This window comes from Coregonus clupeaformis, chromosome 27 (assembly GCF_020615455.1).
Source record: "Coregonus clupeaformis isolate EN_2021a chromosome 27, ASM2061545v1, whole genome shotgun sequence".
Lineage (NCBI taxonomy): Eukaryota > Metazoa > Chordata > Actinopteri > Salmoniformes > Salmonidae > Coregonus > Coregonus clupeaformis.
In genome coordinates this window covers 51,769,438-51,796,197 of record NC_059218.1, presented here as the reverse complement: position 1 = coordinate 51,796,197, position 26,760 = coordinate 51,769,438, and the positions used below count along the sequence as shown (strand labels likewise).

General features: G+C 44.0%; 1 protein-coding gene across 1 annotated transcript in view; it reads left to right on the top strand.

Moving 5' to 3' along the window:
* Nucleotides 1-3,006: 3,006 nt before the first annotated feature.
* The window catches only part of LOC121553219 (stromal cell-derived factor 1), a 43,894-nt gene continuing 20,140 nt past the window's right edge, over nt 3,007-26,760 (top strand). Inside the window, exons 1-3 of the mRNA XM_041866227.1 lie at nt 3,007-3,150; nt 15,300-15,417; nt 17,826-17,909. Coding sequence (XP_041722161.1) covers nt 3,084-3,150; nt 15,300-15,417; nt 17,826-17,909 — 269 coding nt within the window. The 5' untranslated portion in view covers nt 3,007-3,083. The remainder of the gene's footprint in view (nt 3,151-15,299; nt 15,418-17,825; nt 17,910-26,760) is intronic.

Sequence of the window (26,760 nt, the reverse complement as noted above, 5' to 3'; positions counted from 1 at the left end):
TGGCGCATCCGGATCCCTCTTTGCCGTTCCAAGTAGAGGTGGACGCGTCGGAGGCCGGTTTAGGAGCCGTGCTTTCACAACGGTCTGGCGCGCCACCTAAACTCCGCCCCTGTGCTTTTTTATTCTAAGAAGCTCAGTCCGGCGGAGCGGAACTATGACGTAGGGGACAGGGAGCTGTTAGCCGTGGTACAGGCTCTAAAGGTGTGGAGGCACTGGCTTGAGGGGGCTCAACACCCTTTCCTCATTTTGACGGACCACCGTAACCTGGAGTACATCCGGGCGGCGAGGAGGCTGAACCCTCGCCAGGCAAGATGGAGTATGTTCTTGACCAGGTTTACTTTTAAGATCACGTACATCCCTGGGTCACAGAATGGCAAGGCAGATGCGCTGTCTCGGCGGTATGACACGGAGGAGAGGTCCGTGGAGCCCACTCCCATACTGCCTGAGTCGTGTCTGGTGGCACCGGTAGTGTGGGAGGTCGATGCTGAACTCGAGCGGGCGTTACGCACCGACCCTAGTCCACCACAGTGCCCGGAGGGTCGGAAGTACGTTCCGCTCGAGGTTCGGGATCGATTGATCTATTGGGCTCACACGTCACCCTCCTCTGGACATCCGGGTATCGGCCGGACAGTGCACTGTCTTAGTGCCAAGTACTGGTGGCCCACGTTGGCAAGGGATGTGAGGGTTTATGTTTCCTCCTGCTCGGTGTGCGCCCAGTGTAAGGCGCCTAGACATCTACCTAGGGGTAAGTTGCTACCCCTGCCCGTTCCACAACGGCCATGGTCCCACCTATCAGTGGACTTTATAACAGACCTTCCCCTCTCCCAAGGGAATACTACCATCCTGGTCGTTGTGGACCGGTTCTCTAAGGCCTGTCGTTTGCTCCCCATGCCGGGTCTTCCTACGGCCCTGCAAACTGCCGAGGCACTGTTTACCCATGTGTTCCGGCACTACGGGGTACCCGAGGACATTGTGGCTGATCGGGGTCCCCAATTCACCTCCAGAGTCTGGAGAGCGTTTATGGAGCGGTTGGGGGTCTCGGTGAGCCTCACCTCGGGTTACCACCCGGAGAGCAATGGGCAGGTGGAACGCGTAAACCAGGATGTGGGTAGGTTTCTCAGAACATACTGCCAGGACCGGCCGGAGGAGTGGTCAAGGTACGTTCCCTGGGCCGAGATGGCCCAGAATTCCCTACGCCATTCCTCTACTAACCTAACTCCATTTCAATGTGTGTTAGGTTACCAGCCGGTTCTGGCACCCTGGCAGCAGAGCCAGATCGAGGCTCCTGCGGTGGATGAGTGGGCGCGGCGCTCGGAGGAGACTTGGAACGCTGCACACGTCCACCTGCAGCGGGCCCTCCGACGTCAGAAGGCGAGCGCTGATCTCCACCGCAGTGAGGCACCGGTGTACGCACCTGGTGATCGAGTCTGGCTCTCTACCAGAAACCTGCCCCTCCGCCTGCCCTGTCGGAAACTGGGTCGGCGGTTTGTAGGGCCATTTAAAGTCCTGAGAAGGTTGAACGAGGTATGTTATAGATTACAGCTACCTGTGGAGTATAAGTGTATTAACCCCTCGTTCCATGTGTCCCTTCTCAGGCCGGTGGTAGCGGGCCCACTCCAAGAAGATGAGATCTTGGAGACTCCTCCGCCCCCCGTTGGACATCGAGGGGGCACCGGCGTACTCCGTGAGATCCATATTGGATTCGAGACGTCGGATGGGGGTCTCCAGTATCTAGTGGAGTGGGAGGGGTACGGTCCGGAGGAGCGGTGCTGGGTGCCGAGGAGAGACGTGTTGGACCCGTCGCTCTGACGGAGTTCCATCGGAGGCATCCGACGCGCCCTGCGCCGCGTCCCCCTGGTCGTCCCCGAGGCCGGAGTCGGCGCACGTCTGGAGCCGCGCGTCAAGGGGGGGGTACTGTCACGGTTTCGGCCGAGGCTGCCTCTCTCCCTTGTTCGGGCAGGCTTCGGCGTTCGTCGTCTCCGGAATTCTAGCTGCCACCGCTAGATGTTTCATGTTCGTTTGCTTTTGTCTGTTTGTTTACACACCTGTTTCTGTTTTGACGTAATTAGTGTCCTATAAGTTTCTCGTTGTGTTTGTCTAGTGTTGTGTGTGATTGTTTCCGTCAGTGTTGTGTTTTGCTCGGTTGAGCGTATTGTCTCCACTGTGCTGGAGCTTATTTTTGCACTTGTGTGTGCACCGTTACATTTTGTCGCACCTGTTAGTGCGCATTTACCTTTCGCCTTCGTGCGGGTTTTGCTGTCGGGCTTAGTTGTCCTGTTGCCTGTGTTGGGCCAGAAATACAGCCTTTGGAACATTCAGTCTGCGTCCTGCGTTTGATTCCTACACTACACCTACAACACGCCCTGACAGTCATTGCCAACAAAGGGTATATAACAAAGTATTGAGAAACTTTTGTTATTGACCAAATACTTATTTTCCACCATAATTTGCAAATAAATTCATTAAAAATCCTACAATGTGATTTTCTGGAATTTCTTTCCTCATTTTATCTGTCATAGTTGACGTGTACCTATGGTGAAAATTACAGGCCTCTCTCATCTTTTTAAGTGGGAGAACTTGCACAATTGGTGGCTGACTAAATACTTTTTTTCCCCACTGTACATGTGTAAAAATTTATCCTGCCATTGCTATGAATGCAGCGACCATATAAAAGTCAGAGCAGAATGCATAGCTAATTTATGAGTAACTTTTCTTCCCTCTGTACCACCCTAGGCATAACAAATGCACTGTCCCACTAAACGCTATCAATTCCAGTTCCCAAAGCCAAAGATACAGAATGTGCCATTATGCCACCAGCCTGGGGTTAAAGCAGGGGAAGTTTGCACAGATTTCCGTACCACCTTGATTTAGGTCCAGAGATCCAGAGGAAACTCAGCTTGCCAGGGGGTCATAAATCAAATCCACACACACTCCCACTTAATTTCTTCATCCTCAGACACTCCCACTTCCCCTTTCTCCCCCTTGCACCATGCATAACTTCAACAATCCGACACACTATCCGACTGTCACAGTGCGCTCTGGACTCTACACTGAACAGATTACCGGTATCGTTATCGTTCATCATGGATTTGAAACTCTTGGCGGTTATGTCTGTGCTTGCTGTGGCGACATACGCTCCTTTCTCACAAGGTAGGCTACTTTGGATGATCCTAGCTATTATATCTGTATTTCGTTATTCAAATAAAGCATTGTGTGGAGGTTTTCTACACCCTCGCGCAGTGGTTATGTGTGTCCCCGAGGCGCTGCATGTTCTGCGGCTGTTTTAGTGAGACGTGCAGCTGTTGATTTTTGTCTTTCTACTGTTTATCCCCTAAATTAGTCACTTATAATAATAATAATAATACGTTGTTCATTCGGTCTGCCTAGTTTACACCATGCTTGAGCTACATCGAATTCGATAATGCATGTTATGGGGTGTCCACCCACTCTGTATCGTAACCTAATACAACCGAGCTCTGTTGAAAGAGCGGTGCTACTTTCTCGCAGCAACTTTTTACATGTTGTGGTGGTTGTCATTGAAAGTTGTTTTCACCTGTCGCAAAAAGCTAAATTAGCATGACATGAGCTGAATTAAATGTAAAATTCTTTGAAAATAAAAAGCTTGCTGTATGCTCAATTCTCCGTTGACATTTCACAGAGATATGCTTGTTTTTGTGAGAGATCTTCAAAAAAGAACATCAAAAGCATATACTAAAATATGAAAATACTACATGTCATGTCTCAAAATCGATATCTATCTTACCTCTATATTGTTTTATGTCCTGCGGATTCGAGAAGAAAGATGACGAGTTCAACAGGAAAGTGAGCCATACATTTTTAACATGATCATCAAAATATAGTGTGCTATAAGCGCAGCAGCACTTATTCATTAATTAATTAGTTCCTATTTCCTATTTTACCATTATGAGTTCTTAAATAACCTAAGTTAATTATTTATTCAAGCAGCCATAGGCTGCAGACGGAATAGGAAGCTTATGATTGTGTAATTATGTAATCACAATCGTTATTATAATGGTAATTATAAGTCAAAGTGCCTTAAAAACATGTAACACGTAGCCTACCAATTGCAAGGTGCAGCCTGTGGCCAAAACATTGGAGGCTGGTCCAGTCATTCAACTTCACCCTTAATTTTGTTATACAGTGTTGGGATGGCTATTTGGGAGAAATATGTGCGAGATGGAATCTTGTATCTCCTGTCCAGCTTGTTTATCATCCCTTTGAAGCCGTCTTTGCAGACTGTGTAAATAGGAACCATATCTTTGGCTATGTGATAGCCTTTGTGATTTCTATGCGTCTGTGGGATGTTTTTCCATACCTTACACTTGAAAACGCTTCGGCAATCAATGCCTGTTAAAGGTAGGTGGTTGGTTGTGGCAGAGGGACTTTGCTGCTGTCTGGCGTTTTTTGTCTTGTTGCCTCTCTTACGCACTTTTTACACGACACTGGTTGTGATCGGTTTGCCTGTAGCCGAAATACTGCCATACCACTGAAGATGTGCCCTTCATTGAGACCAAATCAAAGTTCTCGTTAGCACTAGCAGCACTCATGTTTCCTACACACACTCTTGAGGTCTAACATGCTGACAGACCGGGTGCGAGCGTGCGTCCGAGTGCGCCATCGCGCGCATGTTGATTTTGTACATCCACACCAGACGCGATCAGGGACATGCAGGTTGAAATATCAAAACAAACTCTGAACCAACTATATTAATTTGGGGACAGGTCGAAAAGCATTAAACATTCATCGCAATTTCTTCTTCTTTGGACTTTATATGGTGGTTGGCAACCAACTTTAAGGTGCATTACCACCACCAACTGGACTGGAGTGTGGACCTCAGTTCATCTTTCAATCACCAACGTGGGTATATGCTCCTAAAAACCAATGAGGAGATGGGAGAGGCAGGACTTGCACCGTTTCATGCATGAAAAATAGAACCGAGTTCTATTTTAGCGCCTGGCTACGCAGACGTTTGTTGAAGCACGAGCAGTTTGGATGAAATGACTGAATAACATCTATGTGTACATTTATTTTGCAACGCTCGCGTGTTGTCAGCATGTAAACCTCATATGGTACAGTCTTTGGTAAAGCCCTTTCTCTCCTCACCAGCATCTAACTGCGCGCTCTAAGCGGGGACGCTTGTGATTGGCCAGCATGTGCATGCCATGCAGAGTGAGAGAGCCCGCATGTGATTGGTCAGCATCCTCTGTGCATGTAGAGAGTGAATGAACAGTGTCTAGGGCATCTCATTGGAGGAGTTACTGCAGTCTAGTTTTTGTTTTATTAACGAGTGTCAAAGAAATTAGAAATTGGCAGCATTTTGCAATATGGATATTGCTCATGTCAATATCGCAATTTCGATCTGAATGAAATTAATCATGCAGCCCTACCTCCAGCCTAGCTGACATGATGCTGTGCAATTTTCCAAATCTGTGACCACTTTTTTTCTCTGGCCTCCATTGATTTAGTCACCCTAATTTTGGCCATCCTAAAAGGGGAAAAACTAAAATAACTTTTATCTGCACAATTAACATAATTTACCCATTGGTCAAAAGATGCGTTTTTGATTAGACACCCTAGCATGTATTTGATTTGTAGTGGCCCTAGCATAATTATTTTTTCCTGATCGAAATTAATTATAGAACGTAAACTATTTTATGTTATGTATTACATCTAGTTTGAATCATTGAAAGAGTGCTCTGGGTTAAACATGCTTTATTTTGATGATTCATTATCTAGTTCCACGTTCACTTTCATATAGCCTATGAAAATCATTTTATTTTCAACTAAACTGTTCAAATGAATGGCCCTTTGAATTTTCCTTTAGTGTCATATTCCCCATGAGCAGCAATAACAAGTAGCCTAGACATTTATAAAGCATTCATAGCCTAGTGTAAAATACAACACCTCCAACAGTGCGTGCATGTGGGTCTTTCTATAAACTAGGTAACCAGTGAGGATTTCCTACACTGGACAACTTGTTACAGCTGTTGATAAGTAATTGATAATTGCCATTTTTTTCATGTAATTACATTATGATATAAGGGGGGGTCATAGCTATAGTACAATAAAATTCACAAGTTGATTAAAAACCTGTTTAACCCTTTATTATGGTTGGTATCTTGACGGATTTGTCTAAAATCGTGTGGCATAAAAAGTGTAAGTTGTCGTTATATCATATATTAAGCATTAATCAGTTATATTTGACATTGAACTTGAACCCTGTAAGAATCCTAGATCTAGCTGTCGGACAGTTTTTTGTATAGCGCTCTCAGAAATGCAGTGTAACTACGTAACATTTCATGTCTCCTTATGTTATGGGGTGAAAACAGTTTTCATGGGCACACAAATCCAAAATAATAAATGTGATTGCAAAATGGAATGCTTATAACCAAAAGAGTCACCTTACCTTGATGCTTAAAACCTAAATCAATACTGTCTTTAATGTGGTTCTTCAATAATTTGCATAATACTTGTTGGATGCGCATTTGGTTAGTTACTCTGTGATATTTTCACACATCATCGTCTGATCCAGGAAGGAATTATCTGAGTGACAGTCAAGTGACGAACAGCTGTTGTGATAGCGCATGCGATGCATTACAGCCCAATTGCTGGAAAAAAAGGTGTTCGCGAGGAATGTCCAGAATATTTTGGTCTCATTCGTTACGCCGGTGAAGACAGTTGTGCCTGGCTCCACGTTGGATCTAAAATCCCTAGCGAGTATTTTATTTATATTTTTTGGTGTTATTTTTTACATTATTTGCTCAGAACATTTCTTTCATTACCTACAGCCGAAAGCAACTTTGGGATATTAGATCGGCAATCACTCACCAGCATTTCGACCAAAAATTTGAAATCCCTAAATTGGATCCTTTGTTTGAACTCCCTGAGGCAATTCCATTCATCCCGGGGGCTACTCCAAGTCTCCTTTGCAAGAAAAATTAACAAGGAGTGGGCTCTTCATCAGACTCAGGAGGCGTGCATACCATCTACCGCTTCCGAATATTTTACTCATTAACGTTTAGTCCCAGGACAAAAAAGTAGGCAAGCTCAGGGCGAGGATCTCCTTCCAGAGAGACATCAGGGACCGTAACATACTCTGTTTTAGGGAATCATGGCTCTCTGGATATACTGTCCCCATCCATTCAGCCAGCGGGGTTCTCCGTCCATCCCGCGGACAGGAAGAAAGAACACTCCGGGAAAAACAAATGTGGAGGTGTATGTTTCATGATTTACTACTCATGGTGTGATTGTGGTAAGTTACAGGAACTCAAGTCCTTTTTTTTGTTCTCCCAATCTGGAATACCTTACCCTCAAATGCAGACCGCATTACCTCCTGAGATAATTTTCCTTTGGTCATCGTCATGGCTGTGTATATCCCCCTCTCCCCCCCAAGCCGACGTCTGCTCCCAGACAACCTAAACACCTTCTTCACCCGCTTCGAGGAAAACACAGTGCCACCGACGCCGGCCACTGCCGCACATGAGGACCATGAGCTCTCATTCTCCATGGCCGATGTGAGTAAAATATTTAAGCGTGTTAACCCTCACAAGGCTACCGGCCCAGACGACATCCCTGGCCGCGTCCTCAGATCATGTGCAGAGCAGCTGGCTGTAGTGTTTACGGACATATTCAATCTCTCCCTATCCCAGTCTGTTGTCCCCACTTGCTTAAAGATGTCCACCATTGTTCCTGTACCCAAGAAAGCGAAGGTAATTGAACTAAATGACTGTCGCCCCATAGCAGTCACTTCTGTCATCATGAAGTTCTTTGAGAGGCTAGTTAAGGCTCATATCACCTCCGCCTTACACGACACCCTAGACCCACTACAATTTGCATACCGCCTCAACAGATCCACGGATGACGCAATCGCCATCGCACTGCACCCTGCCCTATACCATCTGGACAAGAGGAATACCTATGTAAGAATACTGTTCATCGACTACAGCGCAACCTTCACCATAGTGCCTTCCAAGCTCATCACTAAGGGGCCCTGGGTCTGAGCCCCGCTCTGTGCAACTGTGTCCTGAACTTCCTGATGTGAAGGTAGGCAACAACACCTTCTCTATGCTGATCCTCAACACGTGCTCAGCCCCCTCCTGTACTCCCTGTTCACCCATGACTGCATGGCCACGCACGTCTTGAACTCAATCCTCAATTTGCAGACGACACAACATTGGTAGGCCTGATTACCAACAACGACGAGACAGCCTACAGGGCCGCAGTGGAGAGGGTGAAAAGCTTCAAATTCCTCAGTCCAACAGTGCAGTAATACCTAACAATACAAAACAATACACACAAATCTAAAAAATATAAATAAAATATGAAGAAATATAGAAATATTAGAACGAGTAATGTCAGAGTCCAGAATATACAGGTAAAAGTCAGTAAATTAGAATATTTTGAAAAACTTGATTTATTTCAGTAATTGCATTCAAAAGGTGTAACTTGTACATTATATTTATTCATTGCACACAGACTGATGCATTCAAATGTTTATTTCATTTAATTTTGATGATTTGAAGTGGCAACAAATGAAAATCCAAAATTCCGTGTGTCACAAAATTAGAATATTACTTAAGGCTAATACAAAAAAGGGATTTTTAGAAATGTTGGCCAACTGAAAAGTATGAAAATGAAAAATATGAGCATGTACAATACTCAATACTTGGTTGGAGCTCCTTTTGCCTCAATTACTGCATTAATGCGGCGTGGCATGGAGTCGATGAGTTTCTGGCACTGCTCAGGTGTTATGAGAGCCCAGGTTGCTCTGATAGTGGCCTTCAACTCTTCTGCGTTGTTGGGTCTGGCATTCTGCATCTTCCTTTTTCACAATACCCCACAGATTTTCTATGGGGCTAAGGTCAGGGGAGTTGGCTGGCCAATTTAGAACAGAAATACCATGGTCCGTAAACCAGGCACGGGTAGATTTTGCGCTGTGTGCAGGCGCCAAGTCCTGTTGGAACCTGAAATCTCCATCTCCATAGAGCAGGTCAGCAGCAGGAAGCATGAAGTGCTCTAAAACTTGCTGGTAGACGGCTGCGTTGACCCTGGATCTCAGGAAACAGAGTGGACCGACACCAGCAGATGACATGGCACCCCAAACCATCACTGATGGTGGAAACTTTACACTAGACTTCAGGCAACGTGGATCCTGTGCCTCTCCTGTCTTCCTCCAGACTCTGGGACCTCGATTTCCAAAGGAAATGCAAAATTTGCTTTCGTCAGAAAACATGACTTTAGACCACTCAGCAGCAGTCCAGCTCTTTTTTTTCCTTAGCCCAGGTGAGACGCTTTTCGCGCTGTTTCTTGGTCAACAGTGGCTTGACACGAGGTATGCGGCAGTTGAAACCCATGTCTTTCAAGCGTCTCTTGGTGGTGGATCTTGAAGCCCTGACTCCAGCAGCTGTCCACTCCTTGTGAATCTCCCCACATTTTTGAATGGGTTTTTTTCACAATCTTGACTAGGCGCGGTGATCCCTATCGCTTGTACACTTTTTCTGACCACAGTTTTTCCTTCCCTTTGCCTCTCTATTAATGTGTTTGGACACAGAGCTCTGAGAACAGCCAGCCTCTTCTGCAATAACCTTTTGTGTCTTTCCCTCCTTGTGCAATGTGTCGATGGTCGCCTTTTGGACAGCTGTCAAATCTGAAGTCTTCCCCATGTTTGTGTAGGCTTCAGAACTGGACTGAGAGACCATTTAAAGCCCTTTGCAGGTGTTTTGAGTTAATCAGCTGATTAGTTTGTGGCACCAGGTGTCTTCAAAATGTAACCCTTACACAATATTCTAATTTTGTGACACACGGAATTTTGGATTTTCATTTGTTGCCACTTCAAATCATCAAAATTAAATGAAATAAACATTTGAATGCATCAGTCTGTGTGCAATGAATAAATATAATGTACAAGTTACACCTTTTGAATGCAATTACTGAAATAAATCAAGTTTTTCAAAATATTCTAATTTACTGACTTTTACCTGTATATACACTGAGTGAACTTCTCTTTCCATGACATAGACTGACCAGGTGAATCCAGATGAAAGCTATGATCCCTTATTGATGTCACCTGTTAAATCCACTTCAATCAGTGTAGATGAATGGGAGGAGACAGGTTAAATAAGGATTTTTAAGCCTTGAGACATGGATTGTGTATGTGTGCCATTCAAAGGCTAAATGGGCAAGACAAAATATTTAAGTGCCTTTGAACGGGGTATGGTAGTAGGTGCCAGGTGTACCAGTTTGAGTGTGTCAAGAACTGCAACGTTGCTGGGTTTTTCACGCTCAACAGTTTCCTGTGTGTATCAAGAATGGTCAACCACCCGAAGGACATCCAGCCAACATGACACAACTGTGGGAAGCATTGGAGTCAACATGGGCCAGCATCCCTGTGGAATGCTTTCGACACCTTGTAGAGTTAATGCCCCAACTAATTGAGGCTGTTCTGAGGGCAAACATGTACATATCTACCTCAACTAATCCAGTATCCCTGCACACAGTACATTTGGTACTGGCACTGACCATGTATATACAGTGCATTCGGAAAATATTCAGACCCCTTGACTTTTCCACATTTTGTTACGTTACAGCCTTATTCTAAAATTGATTAAATTGTTTCCCCCCCCGCGTCAATCTACACACAATACCCCATAATGACAAAACAAAAACAGGTTTGTCGAAATTTTTGCTAAAAAAGGAAATAACCCATTTACTTAAGTATACAGACCCTTTACTCAGTACTTTGTTGAACCACCTTCGCCAGCGATTACAGCCTTGAGTCTTCTTGGGTATGACGCTACAAGCTTGGCACACCTGTATTTGGGGAGTTTCTCCCATTCTTTTCTGCAGATCCTCTCAAGCTCTGTCAGGTTGGATGGGGAGTGTCGCTGCACAGCTATTTGCAGGTGTCTCCAGAGATGTTTGATCAGGTTCAAGTCCGGGCTCTGGCAGGGCCACTCAAGGACATTCAGAGACTTGTCCCGAAGCCACTCCTGCGTCGTCTTGGCTGTGTGCTTAGGGTCGTTGTCCTGTTGGAAGATTAACCTTCACCCCATTCAGAGGTCCTGAGCACTCTGGAGCAGGTTTTCATCAAGGATCTCTCTGTACTTTGGTCCGTTCATCTTTGCCTCGATCCTGAATAGTCTCCCAGTCCCTGCCGCTGACAAACATCCCCACAGCATGATGCTGCCACCACCATGCTTTGCACTGTAGGGATGGTGCCAGGTTTCCTCCAGACATGACGCTTGGCATTCAGGCAAAATAGTTAAATCTTGGTTTCATCAGACCTGAGAATCTTGTTTCCGATGGTTTGAGAGTCCTTTAGGTGCCTTTTGGCAAGCTCCAAGTGTGCTGTCATGTGCCTTTTACTGAGGAGTGGCTTCCATCTGGCCACTCTATCATAAAGGCCTGATTGGTGGAGTGCTGCAGAGATGGTTGTCCTTCTGGAAGGTTCTCCCATCTCCACAGAGGGACTCTGGAGCTCTGTCAGAGTGCCCATCGGGTTCTTGGTCACCTCCCTGACCAAGGCCCTTCTCAGTTTGCTCAGTTTGGCCAGCTCTAGGAAGAGTGTTGGTGGTTCTAAACTTCTTCCATTGAAGAATGATTGAGGCCACTGTGTTCTTGGGGACCTTCAATGCTGCAGAAATTTTTTTGTACCCTTCCCCAGATTTGTGCCTCGACACAATTCTGTCTCGGAGGTCTACGGACAATTCCTTTGACCTCATGGCTTTGCTTTTGCTCAGACATGCACTGTCAACTGTAGGACCATATCTAGACAGGTGTGTGCCTTTCCAAATCATGTCCAATCAATTGAATTTACCACAGGTGGATTCCAATCAAGTTGTAGAAACAGCTCAAGGATGAAACAGGATGCACCTGAGTTCAATTTCGAGTCTCATAGCAAAGGGTCTGAATACTTATATAAATAAGGTATTTCTGTTTTTTATGTTTAATACATGTGCAAAACATTCTAAAAACCTGTTATGGGGTATTGTGTGTAGATTGATGAGGACATTTTTTTAAATCCATTTTTTAATAAGGCTGTAACGTAACAAAATGTGGAAAAGGTCAAGGGGTCTTACACTCTCCTGTTTCTTTTCTTCCTGTCTTATTTCTCGTGTTTCTTTAATACAAAATTAGTTATACTATTTTGATATTGAAGACTGCATTGTTGGGAAGGGCTTGCATCTTAAACATTTCACTGTACATGTGCATGTGATAAATAAAACGTGAAACTTGGATACTGAAGAATGTCTCCAACACACCTCGGTCCATGTGAGGGTTGAAACTTGGATGATCGATCACACAAAGTTGTCACCTTGGCTGTAGGTGGCAATGGTGGGCAACAAAAACTGTGCCCGGTCCCAGTCATTACAACAAACACTCTATGTCTCTGTAGCCATTACTGGGCAGTTTCCACATAGGCACCACCAGTCAGTGTTCGTGCGAGACCCCCAGCTACATCTTCGGCAGCAGCCGCTGCTGCTTGACTCACCAGATATTCCTCTTGTCGTCGTCTTATTTACTCCTCACTGTATTCTGGTTCAAATACGGTTGGATATTATCATTCAACAACACTTGATAAAAGTTATAATCGTAGGGGGGGGGGGGCTCATCGTTTGCTGCATCCATTCTACACACTCTAGGTTCTCTGACAGTAGTAATGATAGAAGCTCTCTGACTCACACAGAACTACAGTTTCATGGCTGTTTAACTATGAAACGCCCACTATTTCAAATTCCCCGCATTCGGGGATGGGACAAGCAGAGACCAGGAAATCAACCTCACTCATCCCTAAAGCTTGTTGTAGTAAAAAAACAAACACGTGATTACCCCCAAATACGTCACTGAGGGTAAAATCTGGAAAATATCCATACCTAGCTTTAGGTCTACAGAATGCATTTTGAAGCTGTTTTCACAGACCTACATGTTCGTAACGTGATCAGGACAATGATTTTGAGGTAAAAAATGTCAGGCACGTTCCTTTAACAAATAGTATTGCACGGCATACCGACGCATCTGTACTTTTTCTATATAGAACATGTAAAACGGTTATGTGCTAGAATTTTTGTTACTTTCTGTACTTCTGCCAAATGTGTCTCACGGATCAAGTTCATCAGCACAGTCTATGTCCCCCTTATAGCGCGAGCGCACCGTGCATGCTCCACTTAGCCTGCACTGGGTGTCTGGGCTGCATCATGTTAGCTCCCCATTCATGCTGCACCTGCACAGAAGTTAACACACTTGCATAATGTGACACGACATGTAGAAATATTGAAACTTATCATTACTGTTTGCCAAAAACAAATCCATACAGGCTAGAACACTTTATAATGCAAGAAGATACCGGTAGCTTCCAGCTTGGTATGCTAACTTTCTTTGCTTGCTTACAGCTGAAGCCAACATCAATTCACTACCCCTAGTACTTTGTTTGTGATAATATGCAAACCATAACGCAAAATATGCTGATTTCAAACTGATTGACCCCAAAACTGTATTAATTCACTTAAATCGGTCTTGCTCTCACGTCTCTCCCAAAGATTATCGATTGCTTCAGCGAACCCCTCTTGCCTCTTGAATGACATCATTACTGGTTAAAGAGACAGCACACATTTTTATAAAAAATGCTACTTCTATGCAAATATTGTTGATCAGTACAATAAAACAAGTCCCAAATGGAAGGGAAACAGATTGTTTGTCATCTGTAGCCCCATGAAATCAGCCAAAACAAGATCAATAACTCAATGCATGCTCACACTCCTATTGATTACGCAATCACCTGTTGTGAATAGGCCTAGGCTATATCTTGATTTACCCAGTTTAATCAATAGAGATTTACTATTCTAATAAATACTTACCATTGTTATTATGTAGTTAGATTGGTAAAAACAAAGTCAAATTGATTGCATGATTGTATAATCGATTCATTAATGCATACATGGCTTTCTCAGAAAAATATTGACGTACATTTTTTTTATAATGTAATGATATTGAACTCAAATGATGCCCAACGGTTAACCAGAGCAGTAGCTGAGTTTAAAGGATTCCAAACTTGCAGTGAGCACAGGGCAAAACAGACCAAGGTCATGGTAAATATTCAACCATTAAGGGTTTGATACTTGCTGCCACTCCAATCTGTCCCCTATAAACATTTGTGGGGACACTGCTACCACTTATCAGTTAAATTGGTACAGCACTCTCACTCATGGGTGCAACAAATTGAGCCTCTTTCTAGGCACAGTTCAAAATATGTTAATGAGCCAGAAACAACAATACCCTGCCCCCAGTAGTGGTTAAAAGGTTTTTGGAGCTCCAAAGATAAAGTAGGGTACTGTATTCAATTTACTATAAATAATTAATACGGTACATTGCTTTTAGTTTTATTGTATAATGCTGTAAAAACAACATGATTTTTTAACAGCAAACATATAGAAAGAAAAAAACGTTGCACCGGTAATATGGGTAATATCATTTACATTTACATTTTAGTCATTTAGCAGACGCTCTTATCCAGAGCGACTTACATGAGCAATTAGGGTTAAGTGCCTTGCTCAAGGGCACAGCGACAGATTTTTCACCTAGTCGGCTCGGGGATTAGAACCAGCGACCTTTCGGTTACTGGCACAACGCTCTTCACCACTAAGCTACCTGCCGCCCGTTTGAACTGTTTGGGCTGGAAACAAGCCGTTTTCTCTGTAGTAATGGTGCAAACATAATGGTCACGAGTCAGTTGATTCACTATGACACCCAGAGGCTGCGGTACAGAGAAGCATAATCATTACAACAATTAATATCTTTAAAAAATAAAAATTTAAAATGTCTGAGCTTCATGCGTCTCACCCGACAGCAGGTTGGCGTCTGAAACTGAACATTTTAATATACGGTAGGCATAAGCTATTCCTGTAAAGAAATACAGTATGTTAAAGTAATTTTTACAGGAGGCTTTCAATTACAGTTAATAACAGTATTTCTCAGCATTTTACCCATAATGCAGTGCAATATACAGCATAAATTCTGTAAAACACATTTAAGATATTTTACAGTGCATTCCACAGTGTTTTACTGTTGAAATTACCGAAAAGTCTTACAGTGTAGGATAATATTAATGTTCTCCATGATCCACTTGACAGTGGGGGCCTTGCTCCTCTCTGTCAGTATTTTCCAATAGGCCTTGTGTTCTCTCATGGTTTCTGAGACAATGAGGTGGTGTTTTCATGTTCTCCACTTATCTCTTAATATTACTGTATATTATATTAATGTTCTCTGTTCTACCCCCTCTTCAGCTAAGCCCTTCAGTATGATCGAGAGGTGCTGGTGTCGTTCTACAGTTAACACCGTCCCCCAGCGCAACATCAGAGAACTGAAGTTCCTACACACACCCAACTGCCCCTTCCAAGTGATGTGAGTACCTCGCCAACACACACATGCACAGGTTATAGGCAAGATCATGCGCTAAAAGGGGTGATAGGTCTCTCCTTCTGGTCGGACATTTCACACCATCAATCTCATGGAGCTGACGGCCAGTGAAAGGAGCTCCTGAGGCGCACACACACACACCCTCTCTCTCTCTCTCTCTCTCTCTCTCTCTCTCTCTCTCTCTCTCTCTCTCTCTCTCTCTCTCTCTCTCTCTCTCTCTCTCTCTCACACACACACATACACAAATACACACACACACACACACACACACAGGTTACAGGCAAGCTCATGCACACACACTCCCAAGATCTCCTGGCTCTAAAAGGGGTGACAGGTCGATCCTTCTGGTCAGACATTTCACACCATCAATCCCATGGAGCTGACGGCCAGTGAAAGGAGCTCCTGAGGCGCACACACAAACACACAAACACACTGCTGATGCCCTTCTCATTGTCCATTCTGTAAGCCATGCACACATAATTAGACACATCCATAGGAAGTGTATCGTGAAAAAGAGTGTGCGTGAGGGGGTTGGGAATTGGATAAAGTTTTATTTTCAACAGGAAAACATTAATAGCAGCTCTAAATAATTGGCCTGTTTTCTCATACACTGTGGCTTTCATCTAACTCCTAACTCATAGGGTCTGATACTGCTCAACATTATGAGATTGTTGTGTGTGTGTGTGTGTGGAGAGAGGTGGGGTGTGTATGTTAAGCAATAATAGATGAGAGCTTGGCATGCTTCATTGTGATTTTAGCACAGCTGTGATATGGTCATCGGTACAAGGCACTAACATACACTGTATACTAACAGGCTAAACATGTTATGTTTATAACGTGTACTACACACTTCAAGCACTGACCCCCACATAGAGACATGTGATCTAACCCATACCCCGTCTGCAAATAGGTTACAGTTATTCTGGACTAAGCCAATAGCCACACAGGTTATTCTGGACATATCCAATAGCTACATGGTTGGGGTTATTCCGTCAAAAGGCAAGATGGGATGGATCATGGATCCCTCTACTTACCAATCTTCAACTGTCTATCATTAAAACCAATACAGCTAAATGCTTAAAACTCTCCAGGAATTCCAATCTGTAACACTTGTAAATCTCCACTTCTCTAATGTGTGTATCTGCAGATAATTTGGCTACATCTGAAACATATCTCCTCCAAGGGGACTATTTAACATGCCAGCAGCATACCACCCTGCATCCAACTGCTGGCTTGCCACTGAAGCTAAGCCTGGTCGGTCCCTGGATGGGAGACCAGATGCTGCTAGAAGTGGTGTTGGAGGGCCAGTAGGAGGCACTCTTACCTCTGGTGTAAAAACATATCCCAATGCCCCAGGGCTGTGATTGGGGACATTGCCCTTTGTAGGGTGTCATCTTTCGGAAGGGACGTTAAACAGGTGTCCTGACTCTCTGTGGTCACTAAAATATCCCATGGCACTTATTATAAGAGTAGGGGTGTTAACCCTGGTGTCCTGGCTAAATTCCCAATCTGGCCCTCATACCATCATTGCCACCTAATCATCCCCAGCTTCCAATTTGCTCATTCACCCCCCCTCCTCTCCCCTGTAACTATTCCCTGGGTCATTACTGTAAATGAGAATGTGTTCTCAGTCAACTGACCTGGTAAAAAATAGAAACTGGGCTAGGGATGAGGAATTAACTAGTTGATAGCTTCATGAGTGACAGACAGAAGTGACTGGATCTCTTAATTCAAGCAGCCAAATGCACAGTTGACAAGCTAGTGGTCATTTAATCTGCTAGCCTAGGACAGATATTAAGGTGATAACAGTATGATTATAGTGGGTGAGGATAGCGGTTGGTGGCACATATAACAAGAAGGGGTGATGCCAGAGCAGCGCGGCTTAAGCCCGTAAAGATATGGAGACAATGTAGAGTTCAGGAAAGTGATGTAACGCTAACTTTTATTGACTAAGGCTGTGACTGTAAATGGAGTTAGAGAATATTGTCGAATTTTAGAGCGACATCCCTCCAGCGCAGCCTTAGTGAGCTGCCTGAGTGAGATATTGTCCAGAGAGTTTCTCCTGTGTTGTTACTAGAGGAGAACTCCAACTCTGAATGGGGCTCAGATGCTCAAGGGTTGGTTTAAGAGATAAGCACCTATAGATGTTCGATATCAACTCAAAGTTAATTGATCATGTGCACAGGATAAACGGCACAGTGAAATGCTTACTTGAAAGCTCTCCTCAACAGTGCATATACACAGCTTTCCATATCACTGCACATAAATGATGATAGAATGGAGGTGAAAATTAGGCAGTCTGTGCTGGAATGGAACAGGGCACCAGAAACTATCAATCTCATCCCTTTCTTCTTTCTCAATTAATCTTATCCCTCTCTTTTCTCTCTTTGTAGTGCCAAGCTGAAGAACCACAAGGAGGTGTGTATCAACCCCGAGACCAAGTGGCTGCAGCAGTACCTGAAGAATGCCCTCAACAAGTAAGGGACCCTTTAAGATAACCTACAACCTAAAACGCATTCATGTCTACACAGAAACATGGTATCTGAGAGTAACAGAAAATGACATTCTCCTCAGAAAAATACATTCTCCTCAGAAAATGACATTCTCCTCAGAAAATGACATTTTCCTCAGAAAAATACAATCTCCTCAGAAAATGACATTCTCCTCAGAAAATGACGTTCTCTCTATGCTCCACTTCATCAGGACAGTAGTAAAGTAGTACATTCTCAGGGCCGAATCGGATCTTGATCTGCATGCGTGCGTAACTTTTAATGCACGCCTGCCAATGACATTCATAGACCTACATGATTTAGGGGAAAGCCAAGGTTATGCGTGCAGAAATTAAAGGATAAGGATTGGGCTCTAAGCCTGGATTGCTCTACAGAAAAAGTTGAATTTAAATCAGATGGACTGGTCATATTCAGGATAGCCTGAACACAGATGTAACATCACATTTATGGGTAGCACTTTAGTTTACAGTGCTGAAATAAGAGGATAACGTCCGGAAAGTACCAGGAAACAACAGCGAAATAAGAGGGAAGCAACCAGGTAAGAACGCGGTAATTAATCATTAATAGTTTGTTTGTAGCTGCAAAGTATTGATATACATTTTATTTGTCACATGCGCCGAACACAACAGGTGTAGACCTTACCGTGAAATGCTTACTTGCTAACAATGCAGTTAAGAAAATATTTACTAAATAAACTAAAGTAAAAATAAAAAATAAAAATAAAAAGTAACACAATAAATAACAATAATGAGGCTATATACAGGGGGTACCGGTACCGAGTCAATGTGCGGGGGTACAGGTTAGTCGAGGTAATTGAGGTAATATCTACATGTACAGTGCATTAAGGCCTGATTGGTGGAGTGCTGCAGAGATGGTTGGTCCTTCTGGAAGTTTCTCCCAACTCCACAGAGGAATTCTGGAGCTCTGTCAGAGTGACCATCGGGCCCTACTCCCCCGATTGCTCAGTTTGGCCGGGCGGCCAGCTCTAGGAAGATACTTGGTGGTTCCAAACTTCTTACATTTAAGAATGATGGAGGCCACTGTGTTCTTGGGGACCTTCAATGCTGCAGACATTTTTTGGTACCCTTCTCAGATCTGTGCCTCGACACAATCTTGTCACTGCGCTCTACGGACAATTCCTTCGACCTCATGGCTTGGTTTTTGCTCTGACATGCACTGTCAACTGTGGGACCTTACATAGACAGATGTGTGCCTTTCCAAATCATGTCCAATCAATTGAATTTACCACAGGTGGACTCCAATCAAGTTGTAGAAACATCTCAAGGATGATCAATGGAAACAGGATGCACCTGAGCTCAAATTCGAGTCTCATAGCAAAGGGTCTGAATATTTTGTAAATACGGTAAAAATTTTTTTTTTTAGACATTTTCCTAAATTTATAAAAACCTGTTTTCGCTTTGTCAATATGGGGTATTGTGTGTAGATTGATGAGGAAAAATCAATTTTAGAATAAGGCTGTAATGTAACAAAATGTAGAAAAAGTCAAGGGGTCTGAATACTTTCCGAATGCACTGCAGGTACGGGGAAAGTCACTATGCATAGATAATAAACAGTGAGTAGCAGCAGCGTAAGAAAATGCAAATAGTCCGGGTAGCCATGTGATTAACTGTTCAGCAGTCTTATGGCTTAGGGGTAGAAGCTGTTAAGGAGCCGTTTGGAACTAGACTTGGCGCTTCGGTACCGCTTGCCATGCGGTAGCAGAGAGAACAGTCTATGACTAGGGTGGCTGGAGTCTTTGACAATTTTTAGGGCCTTCTTCTGACACCGCCTGGTATAGAGGTCCTGGATGGCAGGAAGCTTGGCCCCAGTGATGTACTGGGCCATACGCACTACCCTCTGTAGCGCCTTGCGGTCAGATAACGAGCAGTTTCCATACCAGGCGGTGATGCAACCAGTCAATATGCTCTCGATAGTGCAGCTGCAGAACGTTTTGAGGATCTGAGGACCCATGCCAAATCTTTTTAGTCTCCTGAAGGGGAATAGGCATTGTCGTGCCCTCTTCACGACTGTCTTGGTGTGTTTAGACCATGATAGTTTGTTGGTGATGTGGACACCAAGGAACCTGAAGCTCTCGACCTGCTCCACTACAGCCCCGTCGATGAGAATGGGGGCGTGCTCGGCCCTCCTTTTCCTGTAGTCCATGATCAGGTCCTTTGTCTTGATCACGTTTAGGGAGAGGTTGTTGTCCTGGCAGCACACTTCCATATTTCTGACCTCCTCGCTATAGGCTGTCTCATAGTTGTCGGTGATCAGGCTTACCACCGTTGTGTTGTCGGCAAACGTAATAATGGGTTGTGCTTGGCCACGTCGTGCTTGACCATGCAGTCGTGGGTAAACAGGGAGTACAGGAGGGTACTAAGCATGCACCCATGAGGGGCCCCCGTGTTGAGGATCAGTGTGGCAGATGTCTTGTTGCCTACCCTTACCACCTGGGAGCGGCCCGTCAGGAAGTCCAGGATCCAGTTGCAGAGTGAGCTGTTTAGTCCCAGGGTCCTTAGCTTAGTGATGAGCTTTGAGGGCACTATGGTGTTGAACGCTGAGCTGTAGTCAATGAACAGCATTCTCACTTAGCTGTTCCTTTTGTCCAGGTGGGAAAGGGCAGTGTGGAGTGCAATAGAGATTGCGTCATCTGTGGATCTGTTAGGGCGGTATGCGAATTGGAGTTGGTCTAGGATTTCTAGGATGATGGTGTTGATGGGAGCCATGATCAGCCTTTCAAAGCACTTCATGGCTACCGACGTAAGTGCTACGTGGCGGTAATCATTTAGGCAGGTTACCTTGGCGTTCTTGGGCACAGGGACTATGGTTGTCTGCTTGAAACATGTAGGTATTACAGACTCGGTCAGGGACAGTTTGAAAATGTCAGTGAAGACACTTGCCAGTTGGTCAACACATGCTCTTAGTACACGTCCTGGTAGTCCGAATGTTGACCTGTTTAAAGGTCTTACTCACATCGGCTACGGAGAGCGTGATCACACAGTAGTTCGGAACAGCTGTTGCGCTCATGCATGCTTCAATGTTGCTTGCCTCGAAGCGCGCATAGATGTAATTTAGCTCGTCTGGTAGGTTCGTGTCACTGGGCAGCTCACGGCTGGGCTTCCTTTTGTAGTCCGTAATAGTTTGCAAGCCCTGCCACATATAGATGAAAACTCTCTTGGTAAATAGTGGGGTCTACAGCTTATCATGAGGTACTCTACCTCAGGCGAGCAAAACCTCAAGACTTCTTTAATATTAGATTTAGCTCACTACTGTTATTGTCAAATAGACACAGACGACCACCCCTCGTCTTACCGGAGGTAGCTGTTCTGTCTTGTCGATGCACGGAAAACCCAGCCAACTGTATATTATCCATGTCGTCGTTCAGCCACGACTCGGTTTAAAATATAAGATATTACAGTTTTTAATGTCCCGTTGGTAGGATAGTCTCAAACTGAGCTCATCCAGTATATTCTTCAATGATTGCACTTTGGCCAATAGGACGGATGGTAGAGGCGGGTTACCCGTTCACGGACAAAATCGCTCAAGGCACCCGGATCTGCGTCCCCTGTATCGCGTCTCCTCTTCATGCGAATGACTGGGATTTGGGCCTGGTCCGGGAGCAGCAGTAAATCCTTCACGTCCGACTCGTTAAAGAAAAGATCTTTGTCCAGTTCGAGGTGAGTAATCGCTGTTCTGATATCCCAAAGCTCTTTTCGGTCATAAGAGACAGAGGCAGAAACATTATGTACAAAATAAGTTACAAACAACGCGAAAAAACACAAAATAGCACAAATGGTTAGGAACCCGTAAAACGGCAGCCATCCCCTCTGCGCCATTCTGGTTATGTAGGAACAACTATTAATAAAGAAGAACTATCAATAATAGAGGCTATACTTATTAAGAATTACTTGGAACTTTCACTTTTGGGTCTTTGCTTGTTGCTGGGTAGTTGCCATCTTGTTTCCATCTTGTTTCCGATTACTTTCATGTCGTTACCCAGTTATTTCAGCACTGTGCTTAAATAAATATGATGTACCTTACATGTTACTTCATGTGTAGTTTCACCATATTTTCAGTGTACCTACGGGACATAGACACTGTATTCTAAAGCAATGCTCTGTTCCCCTGTTACTGTGTAAATTACTATAACTATAATTACTACTTTCACCATAGTTTCTGTGTACCTAATGGGGCCTTTACACTGTATTCTAAAGCAGTGCTCTGTTCCAATGTTACCGTGTAAATTACTATGACTTTGACCATAGTTTGTGTACCTTACTGTTACTTTCTGTATAGTTTCTGCATAGTTTCAGTGTACCTACGGGGTCTTGAAACTGCATTCTAAAGCAATGCTCTGTTTCCCTGTTCCTGTGTAAATGACGGTTACTTTCTTTAGATTTCCACAGATAGATTAACACCACAATCACTATTAATTAAGCTACTTTCATAAATGGAACAGCATACAGTTGATTATTTCCATGACTTGCTAATAGTTTCTACATAGCACAAGAAACATAAATAAAAGACTCTGTTAGTATGGGTGCAAGTAAGTAGCCTGATGATGGCTTCAGTTGACAGCTACTGGACAGTCCCATTACAGCCGAAGCAATCCACACATTGATATCCACATTGGTTTGCATCAATACTATGAGGCCCAGACATGGGGCCTGTGTATTATTTAGCTATAGTTGACTGTACTGTAGCTAGCTAGCTGACGTTAGCCGGTAAAGATGGCCGTCGATCCTGGTGACTCGCGAATGGAAGGTGCTTGTCCAACCAACAATTGCTTTGCTGGCAAGACTCGGCTTGGTAGCTAGTCCTCGTCAGTCTTTACGCAACCCAGCGATATTCCTCCATGCACATGTAGCCGGTGTGCTGCGCCTATGTGTGATGTCGTGTGCGTTGTGTTCTGGCGATTGTAAAAAGAGTCATGCTGAGGGTTGGCTTTATTCTCGGATCTGGCAAAAGGAAAAGGGACATCAGGGCTAGACGTCATCAATACTGTACATAGCGGTGCCTCCCCTCTTGTTCAGTTAATAACAGCACTCTTTCTACATTCTCAGTGTAGGCTTGAATAAATAACAATACAATAATGACAGACATTAAAATATACCTTTAAAGTATACATTAGAATAGATTAGGGCACCAATGTTGAATAGTGCTGAGCGATTAACGACATTTCGGTAATTTTTCAGTTTTTAAACAACTAATTGACTGACGTCGATTCAATTATTTGAATTGCATTTCTTTCTTTTTTTCAGTGAGCTCAATGCCCAGTTTCTCTAGAGATAAATCAGATCAAGCCCGAACTGTGCGATGTAGTAGTGAGTTGTAGTTTTCAACAAGCCAATATTCTACATGGTTCAACGCAGAAAACGTGGCAATTGACTACAATGACCATAATCCATTGCGCGCCTACTTGTCCTGTCTATGTGGGGCAGACAGAGAGAGAGAGAAGAGACAGGAGAACACTCTATCGAGAGGGATAGAGAGCAGTTGCTTTGCGAGGTATCTTTACCTGAAAATACATGATCTGTGATTGATAGTTGGTATTCAGCAGTCATAAAAGTATGCCTTATTTACTTTGAAGAACTACTAAAATAGTGATTTTGTCAGACAGCATAGGCAGCAGCTCTGTAGAGAGGATATGATGACTTGGAATGAAATAATAAAGTCATCAAATAAAACAAATGTAATAAACTATTAAAGTAATTAATGTGAATAAATTATGGTTAATAAATGATAAGCAGGAATGGGCAGTCACTACCATCATGGGACTTTTATTATTTGTTTTATTCTGTGTTGTTACAGCATTCAACCCAAATAATGTCTAGGTCATTTAATATAAAAAAATATAATCAAAACATAGACTACCAGTTAAAAGTTTGGACACACCTACTCATTCAAGGGTTTTTCTTAATTTTTTACTATTTTCTACATTGTAGAATAATAGTGAAGACATCAAAACTATGAAATAACACATATGGAATCATGTAGTAACCAAAAAAGTGTTAAACAAATGTAAATATATTTTATATATGAGATTCAAATAGCCACCCTTTGCCTTGATGACAGCTGTGCACACTCTTGGCATTCTCTCAACCAGCGTCATGAGGTAGTCACCTGGAATGCATTTCAATTAACAGGTGTGCTGTTACAGGAGGGGGTTGCAGTTCCGGAGCGACCCACTAGGTGTCATCCTCCGACAACCTTAGGCACCTCCTCACTCACAGTCTGGACTAATCATGATCCTATTGGTGTCACCTGTGTCTACCTGTTCACCTGTGTATTTATGCCCTCACGTCCCTGTGTTCCCTTGCTCAGTTTTCTCTGCTAGTTTCACTATGCCTAGCAGTACTAATCAGTGTCTGATCGCGGGACGTATGGACAGGTACGTGAGAAGTGTTCTCCCTGTTTATTAATTATTTCAGTCACAGTTAGTAATTCATATTTTGGCTGTCAGCCTGTTTTTTGGAGTCTTATTTGCTCCGCCTTTCTTTTTAGTGAAAAGTTCGTTGTTTTGTATCCTGGTTTTGGGACCACCAGTAAAGATCCTTGTTTCGCCATCTCTGCCTACTGCCTACTGTCTAACCTGCACCGCACCTGGGTCACACCTCACACCAACCCTTACAGTGTGCCTTCTTAAAAGTTAATTTGTGAAATTTCTTTCCTTCTTAATGCGTTTGAGCCAATCAGTTATGTTGTGACAAGAAGATAGCCCTATTTGGTAGACAAGTCCATATTATGGAAAGAACAGCTCAAATAAGCAAAGAGAAACGACAGTCCATCATTACTTTAAGACATGAAGGTCAGTCAATATGGAACATTTCAAGAACTTTGAAAGTTTCTTCAAGTGCAGTCGCAAAAACCATCAAGCGCTATGATGAAACTGGCTCTCATGAGGACCGCCACAGGAAAGGAAGACCCAGAGTTACCTCTGCTGCAGAGGGTACGTTAATTAGTTACCAACCTCAGAAATTGCAGCCCAAATAAATGCTTCACAGAGTTCAAGTCACAGACACATCTCAACATCAACTGTTCAGAGGGGACTGTGTGAATCAGGCCTTAATGGTTGAATTCCTGCAAAGAAACCACTACTAAAGGACACCAATAAGAAGAAGAAGAAGAAGAAAGAAGAAATTTGAGATTTTTGGTTCCAACCGGTGTGTCTTTTTGAGACGCGGTGTGGGTGATCGGATGATCTCTGCATGTGTAGTTCCCACCATAAAGCATGGAGGAGGAGGTATTATGGTGTGGGGGTGCTTTCCTGGTGACACTGTCTGTGATTTATTTAGAATTCAAGGCACACTTAACCAGCATAGCTACCACAACATTCTGCAGCGATACGCCATCCCATCTGGTTTGGGCTTAGTGGGACTATCATTTGTTTTTTAACAGGACAATAACCCAACACACCTCCAGGCTGTTTAAGGGCTATTTTACCAAGAAGGAGAGTGATGGAGTGCTGCATCAGATGACCTGGCCTCCACAATCCCCCGACCTCAACACAATTGAGATGGTTTGGGATGAGTCGGACGGCAGAGTGAAGGAAAAGCAGCCAACAAGTGCTCAGCAAATGTGGGAACACCTTCAAGACTGTTGGAAAAGCATTCCAGGTGAAGCTTATTGAGAGAATGCCAAGAGTGTGAAAAGCTGTCATCAAGGCAAAGGGTGGCTATTTGAAGAATCTCAAATATAAAATCTATTTTAATTTGTTTAACACTTTTTTGGTTACTTTATGATTCCAAATGTGTTATTTCATAGTTTTGAAATGTGTTAGCCAGGTGCTAAACTTAGCTTGCTAGCAAGTTAGCTTCGTCATGTTAAGGACAGATAAAAATTTACTGGGGGAGGGGTGGTCCAAAATAGGCAAGGGTTGTCAAACATTTTTTTTGCTTTGGGGAGGGTTGTGTGGTTTTTTGGGGGGCACAAGGGAGGGTAGTGTGTTTTTTCCCTGGTTTACATACTCTCTTCATCTCGTATTTTCCCTATAAACAATGGCTTACTTTTGATATTACCCTAATAAAGTTTAGAAATGTTTGTGAAGGTTTGGTATGGTGTGACTATTATTAAGCTTTAGCTACTGCAGGCCTATGATATGAAAGCAGTACCCCCTGTGCTCCAACTGACTCTGACAGTTTGTCAAGGTAGATGTAGGTGGGTGTGGGTGGAATCAGGCGCAGGACGCAGTACGTTAGTCCAACAGACTTTAGTGATGCACAGCAAAACAAACACGAAATAACTGCCCTGAGGCAAAAGCTCCGCACGTAGGCGAAAACACAAGCGCACAAACAGGTGCGACGAAATACTCCAAAACTAAGGAGCAAAATAGCTCAACCGAGCAAACAGTAATATTCCAGCCTACCGGCACGACAGTAAAACAATCACACACAACACTAGACAAACACAACGAGAACTTATAGGACACTAATTACACTAAACGATAACAGGTGTACAACAATCAGACAAAAGCAAACGAACATAGAAACATACAACGGTGGCAGCTAGTATTCCGGAGACGACGAACGCCGAAGCCTGCCCGAGCAAGGGAGAGAGGCAGCCTCGGCCGAAACCGTGACAGTACCCCCCCCCTTGACGCGCGGCTCCAGACGTGCGCCGACTCCGGCCTCGGGGACGACCAGGAGGACGCGGAGCAGGGTGCGTCGGGTGCCCACGATGGAATTCCGTCAGGAGAGACGGGTCCAAAATGTCTCTCCTCGGCACCCATCACCGCTCCTCCGGGCCGTACCCCTCCCACTCCACTAGATATTGGAGACCCCCCATCCGACGTCTCGAATCCAAGATGGACCGTACGGAG